General features: G+C 60.4%; 1 protein-coding gene across 1 annotated transcript in view; it reads right to left on the bottom strand.

The window, feature by feature from the left end:
• Window positions 1-7778, bottom strand: part of SLC5A6 (solute carrier family 5 member 6) — an 8871-nt gene extending 1093 nt beyond the window's left edge. Inside the window, 16 exon segments of the mRNA XM_008050188.2 lie at window positions 148-263; window positions 462-565; window positions 734-915; window positions 1039-1125; window positions 2048-2115; window positions 2448-2560; window positions 2912-3000; window positions 3538-3667; window positions 3794-3934; window positions 4298-4452; window positions 4728-4795; window positions 5290-5341; window positions 5581-5646; window positions 5820-6178; window positions 6181-6212; window positions 7774-7778. Of these exon segments, the coding sequence (XP_008048379.2) occupies window positions 148-263; window positions 462-565; window positions 734-915; window positions 1039-1125; window positions 2048-2115; window positions 2448-2560; window positions 2912-3000; window positions 3538-3667; window positions 3794-3934; window positions 4298-4452; window positions 4728-4795; window positions 5290-5341; window positions 5581-5646; window positions 5820-6178; window positions 6181-6212; window positions 7774-7778 (1767 nt within the window).
• Window positions 7779-8861: the final 1083 nt, after the last annotated feature.

The following is an 8861-nucleotide window of genomic DNA, read 5'->3' as shown; positions in this document are numbered from 1 at the left end:
ACAGGGGTGGGGGGAAGGTGAGCTGAACAGGCATAGGGACAGAGGGAAGGAGGGAGGGATGAAGAGAGGGAGGGGATGCGGGGGACCTGGAGGTCGGGGTTGTTGGCAGGAAAGGAGGGTGCCGGGTGCCACGGGGGCAGGCACTACCTGACTGTGGCTCCTGCAGTGAAGTCGCTTCCGGCAGCACTCAGGCAGGAGGGCGAGGAGTCGTGGCACCACCGGGTAGATGGTCCCTGGGCTCGGGGGCCGGCCCCGCATTCCCCCTGCAGGCAAAGGGCTTGAGCTCCTGTGCGGAACCTTCTGGAGCAGCACGCCTCTGTCCTACCTTGGGGTCCAGAGGTCCAGTCCCACCCACGCCTGGATCTCAGCTGAGAGGCCTGACCTCCCAACACCCAAGGGCCAGGGCAGGTCCCGGGTCTCCCTTCCCCTCCCCGCCCCTCTGCACTGGATCCTGCCCTCACCAGTGAGCAAGCTGACCGCCAGGCCCACCACAAGGACGGTGGTGGAGTTGTGAGCGCTGTACCACAAGTAGGACAGGGAGTAGAGCCGCTGCAGCCCTGTGGGCCTGGAGGGAGCAGAGAGGGGAGGTGGCTAGCCAGGCGTCGGCAGGGCGTCCCGGCCCCTGGCTCCACCTGCCTACGTGTGCTCAGCGTTTTCTGAGGCCTCTGATGCCCACCCCTCAGCAAGCAAGAAAGGAGCTGCTGTCCCCGAGAAGAGGGAAAGCCCGCCTCACTTAGAGAAGGCAGCGGAGGGTACAAGTGCAGTCACAGTGGCAGCGGTCAGGTTGTTGGGCAGGGAGAAGCTGGACACGTTCAGGGGTGAGGGTGTCACCCTGGAGCCCATGCTGGTCACTATACTCCCAATGCCGATCCAGAAGGCCATGGCGAGTCCAGCCAGCAGGCCCACGATGGCGCCCTGCCAGAGACAAGGCAGCCCTGCCAATCCACACAGTGTCCCTAGTGCTCCTGGCAAGAGCCCTGCCAACCCGCTCGCCAGGCCTGCCACAGCACAGGACGCTGGGCTCAATGCTTCACTCACAGCAGGGTTGGCACAAGGAAAGAAAATCCCAAGGCAGAATAGTCCGAGCAGCGGTCCTCCCACCATGCCGAAGATGCTGATCGCTGCCTGAAACACACAGGACAGAGACCCCAGCCTCACCACAGAGCATGGCCCCGTGCCAACTCGAGCTGTACTGCCAGATCTCTCTCCCTGCAACAATCTGAATGTGCAGCTCCCAAAGGCAGGAACAGACATAGGATGTGTGGTGCTCTACTGAGGCTGATCCTTCAATCTCTGAGCCAGGGATGACCCTGAGACTCTGGTTCACCAGAGGGGTCTTTTTTTGGTTTTTTTATTTTCGTTTTGTTTTGTTTTGTTTTGAGTTGAGTTGGAGTCTCACTCTGTCGCCCAGACTGGAGTGCAGTGGCCGCTCCCGGCCACTGCAGCCTCGACCTGCTGGGCTCTGGCGATCCTTCCGCCTCAGCCTTCCAAGTAGCCAGAATTACAGGCATGTGCTACCATGCCCGGCTGATTTTTTGATTTATTGCAGAGATGAAGTCTCGCTGCCCAGGCGGGTCTCGAACCCACGGGCTCAGGCAATCCACTCACCTCAGCCTCCCAAAGGCGCGGGATTACAGGCTGAGCCACTGAGCCCGGCTGAGGGGTCTTTTTTTAATGGGGTCTCACTCTGTTGCCCAGGCTGGAATGCAGTGGCACAATCACAGCTCTCCACAGCCCCGACCTCCTGAGCTCGGACCTTTCTGCCTCACCCTCCTGAATAGCTGGGGTTACATCCACATGCTACCATGCCAGGCTAATTTTTCCATTTTTTTGTAAAGATGGAGTCTCACTATGTTGCCTAGGCTGGTATCAGACTCTTGTGTGCAATTCTCCGGCCTCGGCCTCCCATGCTGGGATTACAGGTATGAGCCACCATGCCATCCCAAAAGGGAACTTCTGATACCCGCCCCTTCTGTCATTTCCCTCAGAACAGCTGCCTTTCTCGGTTTCCTGTTGCATCAATAGCCTGCCTCCTTCCAGTCATTACCTGCAGCACGGGTCCCATCTGGGAGGAAATGTAGGCCATTCCCAGACAGAGCAGCCCGTAGCCAAAGGCTGGGGAAGGAGGAGAGAAACAAGCAGATGTGAGCTAACACAAGGGAGAGGGCTGGGCGAGGCTTCCCGCCCAGCCAACTCCACCCATGTGTCAAAGGGAGGCAGATTCCACACACACCAGCTCTAGGTCCCTCCCACCAACTCCTCCCTCCTACGTGGTCAGAGACCCTCAGGAAACGCCCAGCAATGGAAACAACCATGGCAGAAGGCTGTGTGCCTCCCCAAGCAAGCGCTGAGCCCAGAATAAAGCAGGTGATTCACAGGACTGATGGTTATGGGCGGGGGGTGTCCTAGAAAGACCAGACTGAAAACATGGGGAGACAGAATCCCACCGAGGCTTTTGGAAACCAAGGTGGCCCGGGCTTCAGAGAACTCAGGGAACCAGGGCTGAATCAGGTCTTCCATCGTCACAGTTGCCAGGGAGTTAAAAGCAGAGGAGATGGTGCTGGAACGGAAGAAGATAATACAACTGTGCTGAGTCCAGGAGCTGAGAGACCACCATGGGCCTCTGGAGGGGAGAGAGGCCCTGCACCACCAGGAAGCCTTCTCGCACTGGAGCAGTCTTCCTCAGTGTCTGAGCGCAGGAGCAGGTGCTGCTCCCGCCACCTGATCCCCCAGTACCGCAGAGCCTTTCGCTGAGACGAGGCTCACCCGGGAGAAGACGTGCTGTCCCACAGATGGGCAGCCCCATGCTATCCCGATCGACGGGCAGTGAGGAGCTCGGGGATGCCCTCCTCCACCCGGCACCTCGTGGGAGGTTGGGCGCCACACCCAGGGGAGTCACCGAGGAGGGTACCTGAGGGAGCCGCTGAAGAGGCAAGCGACAAAGAGCCCGGGCAGGCCTGGCTGGTCCCTCATGAGATCCATCACAAAGTACAGGACGAACTGTGAGAGAGCAGATGGGCCCTCCTCAGCGGGGGTCTTCCCGGGGCAGGCCATGTGACAAGGCCCTTGGACGGGTCCCAGGGCTTTGAGGCAGCCTGCAGCGGGAAGGGGGCGAGGGGCTGCGGCATCTTGCCGACCCCAGCGACCCCGCAGTAGGCGGAGAGAGAATGGCCCGGCTCCCACCCAGCTCCAGTTCCAGCCAGTGGTGACTCCTGTGGGTGGGTGACTTTGCTTTCTCCTTTGCGAAACCAGGCCGTTGAGAGACTCAGATGAGACCAGGAGTGTGATGGCTCCCAGCAGGCCTCAGGCTGCACGGTGGGAAGTCAGTAAAGGCAGTTCCCCACCCCAGCAGGACAAGCACAGTGACCAGGGGACACCGGCACTGGGGCCCTCCTCATGGGCTAGATCGCTAGCATCTCGGAGAGGCAAAGACTCTCAGCTGCTCCTGCCCAGGTGGGAGTCTTTCGGCAACCAGCCCTTTCCCAATGACACTCCCCTGGCCCCCCATGGGCACGGGAGGGTGGGAGGCCTTCTCACCTGGTCAGGGGCTGCCTGAGACTGCTGGGGGCTCATGGGGTTCTTCTGGTAGTAGGCGAACATGACGAGGCCGATGAGGCAGCCCATGCCGAGGGCCAGCTGCTGGCAGGGGAACACCGCATAGCAGGAGCTGCAAGTGGGGTGAGGCACTGACACACACGCCCAGGAACCACCCAGCCCCCTCCCCCAAGGGACAGGTACTCTAGGCCCTGTGGCCCCGCCCACCACGCTCTGCCCGGCCCAGTCCCACACTCACAGCACAGCTGCCTTTTCGGTGCGGGAGCTGAGGTAGCGCTGCACCTGGGCCTGGTTCACCCCGTACAAGGACAGCATCATGAAGACACTCCCGAAAGCCAGGGTCCAGAACGTGTGCCGCACAAAGGGGTCGGGGTCCAGCCTGTGGCATGGTCGCTCAGTCACGGAGCTGCAGCCAACACGCAGCCCTCCTGGCCCAGGGCAGCTGCGCTCACCCAGGCAGTACAGCAGGGCCCAGCTGGAAGCTGGGCTGGAAGCTGGGCAGGTGGCGCCGCTCTGCAGCGGAGGATGGGTCCCATGTCTCCAAGCCCCAGCCGCACCCCAGGCACTCCCCCGGGAGTAACCCTGACTCTCCTGAGCACTGGTCGCGCTCTGGAACTGCCTGTCCCCGCAGGGCCAGCTTCCCGCGGCCTCGTGCTCACCCTGCACAGGCTACAGCCCCAGACCGCAAGGACGGCTGGGCTCCCAGATGTGGCAGAGCCAGACAGGGGAGGGGCACACTCACTCGATCCCAGAGATGCGGCCATGCTGCAACGCCACGGCCCAAACGTCCCCCAAGCTGCCTACTTTGGCCGACCCCACGATGATAACAGCCAGCTGCCCCAGGAACATGACCAGCGTCTGGAACACGTCTGTCCAGATGACGGCCTTCAGCCCGCCCTGTGAGGAGAGGGCAGCACACCTGCTACAGGGCTCTCCCAAGGACAGTGCCACCTGCCACCTGCGAGGTGATTATGCTGCGGGGGAAACTACTGAGACCCCCGCCAGGGCTCACTGTACTCACACCCACCCTCCTCCACATCCCATCCTAAATCTCAGCTCATCCCACCCTAGACCCCACCCATCCTTTTCCTCCACACTCTCCTCCTTTCTTTTCCTTCTCTCATCTCCCCTCCCCCTTCATCCCCTCCATCCCCAGGGCTCGCTGCACTCACCAGGGCAGTATAGATGGTGCAGACAACGCCTAGCATCAGCACTGACAGCCACAGGTCAAAGCCAGTCACTGCAACAGATACAAGACACGTTCCCATCCCTGGAAGAGAGCTTCCTGGGGGAGAAGCCCTGGTAGGGCAGCCATGTCAGGTCACAGGCACGAGGCTTGTGGTCGTTGACAGCGAAATAAATTATTCACAGCAATGGTTTTATTGAATCGGAGCTCCAGGTACTGGGCAGACAGAAAAAAGGACATTCCTCTGGACTCCACCCCTACACCTCCACTCTCTGCTTTCCCAGCCCTGCCCTCGCCCAGAAGGAACGACACACAGGATGAGCTTTCTGCCACTCCATCAGAAGGACTGCAAAGCTCCAGCAAGAGGTGCTGATTAACCAGCTCAGATGGGCACAGTCACACCCAACTGGCTTCCAAGGGAGATGAACTGAGCCTCCTCCCCGGTGGGCAGAGCTAACCCGAGGGCCGTGCAGTGGGTGGCCTCCCCAGCCAAGGCCAGGTCCTTTCCTAGCTTGCCCTGGCGGAAGCCAGCGGCGTTGACTCCTCACCTGCGTTGAGAGCCAACGAGGGAGCATAGAGCACAACCCCCATGTAGATCACCTGTGGGACATGAGAAAAACAAGGGGAGAGGAGGAACGACGGCCACCCCACACACCGCCGGCTGCCCTCACTGAAGCTGGCTTCCCTTCCTCCTCCCCAACTCTGGCTTGATGGCGTCTGTGCTGGGACTGGAAGGAAGGGGGAAGAAAGACACCCCAGGGACTGAGGGACGCTGACCTCTAGCAGGGGTCGGGTCACCACTCTGAGAGACGCCCATCCTCACTCTACTTGCTACTTACCATCTGAAAGATAAAGGTCACAGTCCCACAAATCCGCACGGCTTTATTGAACCGGAGCTCCAGGTACTGGGCAGACAGAAAAAAGGGCATTCCTCTGGACTCCACCCCTACACCTCCATCCCAGCCCTGCCCTCGCCCAGCAGGAACAACACGCTGGGTGAGCTTTCCGCCCCTCCGTCAGGCAGAGGACATCTGCGTGCCGCCCCCCCCGCACATGGCCTCACGTCCCCCTCGCTCACCTCGTAGGCACTGGTGAGGTGCAGACGGTAGAAGATGGGAATGAAGATGTGGGCAGGAATCAGCAGCCCCAGGAAGTAGGAGCAGCCCAGGAACCAGTACTGGGTACCGAACCGATAGACCTCAGCCGGCACGCCCAGGATGGCCACGGCCGACTGGAAGGTGGCCAGCAGGGACAGCGCCACAGGGAGGCAGCCCATCTTGCGGTCCGCCATGAGCAGCTGGCCGACGGTGTGATGGCCCCAGCCACGACACGCATGGTAGAGCCCGATGGCAAGAGAGAGAACCAGTAGCAAGATGAACACCACGTAGTCCGTGAGGGAGAAAGCGGCTGCGGCCATGCTCGTCTCTGAGGCAGGGGGAGGGGAGTGGAGGTGTGCACCCCACACTCTCGTCTTCACCGGGTCTGATCTGCAGCCAGCTGCTGCTTCTGGGTTTGGGGCTGGCAGTGGTTGGCAGGTGGCTACGCCCTGGCTCCTAGCCACGGGCTCACGGTTTTCCTCTTCTGCTGCCGAGTGACACTGTCCGGGGTGAGCTGCAAAGGAATCAGCTCCTGTTCAGGTCTATCACGCCTTGGAGCCACCTCCTTTGCGCCTTGGGCCTCCCACACGTCAGCCAGCTGTGGCAGTGACCTGGAAGGCGGGAGGCTGGGTATGGTAAGGGAGGGAGGAGACAGAGAGAATAACTTGGCCAGGACCTTTGTTATGCAGAGCCAGAGAGAATAACTTGGCCAGGACCTTTGTTATGCAGAGCCGTGAAATTCAAGAGCCTTCTCTAGGGCTCCACCAAAGAAAAGTCAACTCGCCCAAGTTCTTCTCAGAGGGACGCCTGCCCCACCTGCAGGCCCAGACCCAGTTCCTACAATGCCTTAGCCAGCAGGGCCCAGCCTGGCGCCACAGCCCGCGGGAAGAAGACTGGAGACTAAGAAGAGCAGGGCCACTCCACCTCCCCCCAACCCTGCTCTGGCCTTGCACGATCCCCAGTGTCTCCACTCTGGTACCCCCAGGTCACCGATCCCTTACCCCTTCCCGGAGGCTCTCCCCAACCGCCAGATCGGCCCTGCCACACCACAGTCAGCAGCAGACGCGGAAGAGTGGTGGGATTCAAAACGAGAGGGCGGCTGGGCGAGGTGGCTCAGCCTGCACTCCCAGCACTTTGGGAGGCCAAGGCGAGAGGATGGCCTGTGCCCTCAGGTTCAAGACCAGCCTGGGGAACTTGGCAAGACCTTGTCTTTACAATAAATAAAATTAGCCAGGCGTGATGGCATGCGTCTGCAGTTCCAGCTACTTGGAAGGCTGAGGTGGAAAGATCGCCTGAGCCCAGCAGGTTGAGGCTGCAGTGGCCATGAGTGTGCCACTGTCTCCAGCCTGGGTGACAGGGTGAGACCCCAATTCAAAAAACAAAACAAAACAAAATGAGAGAGCACTATGCTGGAGCCAGCAGCTCAGAGTTACGACTCCAGGGCCACTTTGGAGACAGGTCAGCCAGCCAGGAGCTGGAGGGCAGAGGGACTGGGCTGGTTGAGTGGCCCAGACTGCGGGGACAGACACCTACCTGGAGAAGCGATCTCTGCTCTGAGGCAGAAGTATCTGCAGCTGGGCAGAGGCTGAGGCAGCCCAGGACTGGGGGTGGGGCGAAGCTCAGCAGGAATTTGTTCTGGCCCCTTCAGGTAACCAATCGCTGTGATCGAAATGGCCCTATCGCTCTATGGCCCCAAGCCCAACTCAGTCCCAGAGGCTCCAGAACGGGGAGCGGGACCTCACACTCAAAGGCATTCTCAGATAGATTAGGCTTTCAGCCTAAGTCACTCTTGGCGCTGTGCTGGAGGGAGCTGGAAAGTTGATTTCCAACTCCAACACGAGAAATGTTAATCCTTCAAGCATACACCTCAATCCACAGAGCAACAAGGATGGAACCTTAAAGAAATGCTTGCAGGTCACCGTTACAACCGCCTACCTCATCTCACAGCCAACACACCACAGCCCAGGTGGGCTGAGCGACCCACCCAAAAGCACAGAGCCCAAGGTCGTCAGAGGCCAGCCTAGAACCCGGCTCCAGGGATTCATCCTTCCCCTGCTTTCTACGACCTTCACATCAGAGGCAACCCTCTGGGGTCCTCAGGGGGAAGAGACACCAGAGGATGCTGTGGACTTAGACAGCCACCCTGGCAATAGTCAACACCCACTGAGCACTGGCTACATAACCCAGCACGCGTGGGGTCCTTTGCTGAAAGCAGAGTAAACCAGGTCTCAAGTGTCCTCCAAGAAAGCTGAAAGGTCAGATAACTTGCCTAAGGTTGCAGCATGATACAAAACAGGGATGAAAGGAACAGTACTGCCTGCAGCTAGGCCCTGCCCTCACCACTCCCAGATCAGGGGTGAGTGTGGGGTCAGTCATTCATGGGACACAGCTCAGACTTTTCAAGAAAGGAGAGCCAGATAAGCAGATAAGACCACACCCCCCGCTAGCCCCTCTAGGAGAAAGATCAGCCTGTCTTCTGGCTCTCCCAGTGTGCTCTGCAGCCGTGGCCTCCCGCAGACTAAACCTGAACTCTGAACCTCCAGGGCCGGAAAAGAGGAAATCCGAGCAGGCAACTCTCGGGTCACGTGCTCCACGGAGACACAAGCACTAGGCCTAGAGCAAGGGCCCAAGGGCCGCTCTGGATGGACCTGAAGTCGCCCTGAGTCTTTGTACGTTGCGACACCCAGAGCCTCACTCGTCCTTGGCATGCCTTGACCGAGTGGCAGAAAGGACGGGAACCACTGGGGACTAAGAGGTGTGCGGTGTGCAAATGGGCGCAGGAGCACCCCGGGATGGACAGCTCCCGGGAGGGGACCGGGCCCAGGCGGGCAGAACCCTTACTCTCGGGGCCTCCTGACCAGGCCGGCGAGACGGGGCAGACCTGCCCTGGCCACAATGCCTCCACGCGCGGCGCCCAGGCCACGGCAGGGGCTTCCGGCCACTCGACGGGGTTGGCCCTGCGGACGGCGTCTCCGAGCGGGTCGGTGCACGAAGCCGGGTCGTGTCGCTAAAACCGCAACGCC

Source organism: Carlito syrichta, unplaced genomic scaffold (genome assembly GCF_000164805.1).
Source record: "Carlito syrichta isolate Samal-C Ts95f unplaced genomic scaffold, Tarsius_syrichta-2.0.1 Scaffold143181, whole genome shotgun sequence".
NCBI lineage: Eukaryota > Metazoa > Chordata > Mammalia > Primates > Tarsiidae > Carlito > Carlito syrichta.
Note: the sequence above shows the minus strand (reverse complement) of the source record. Positions and strands in the feature narration are given on the sequence as shown.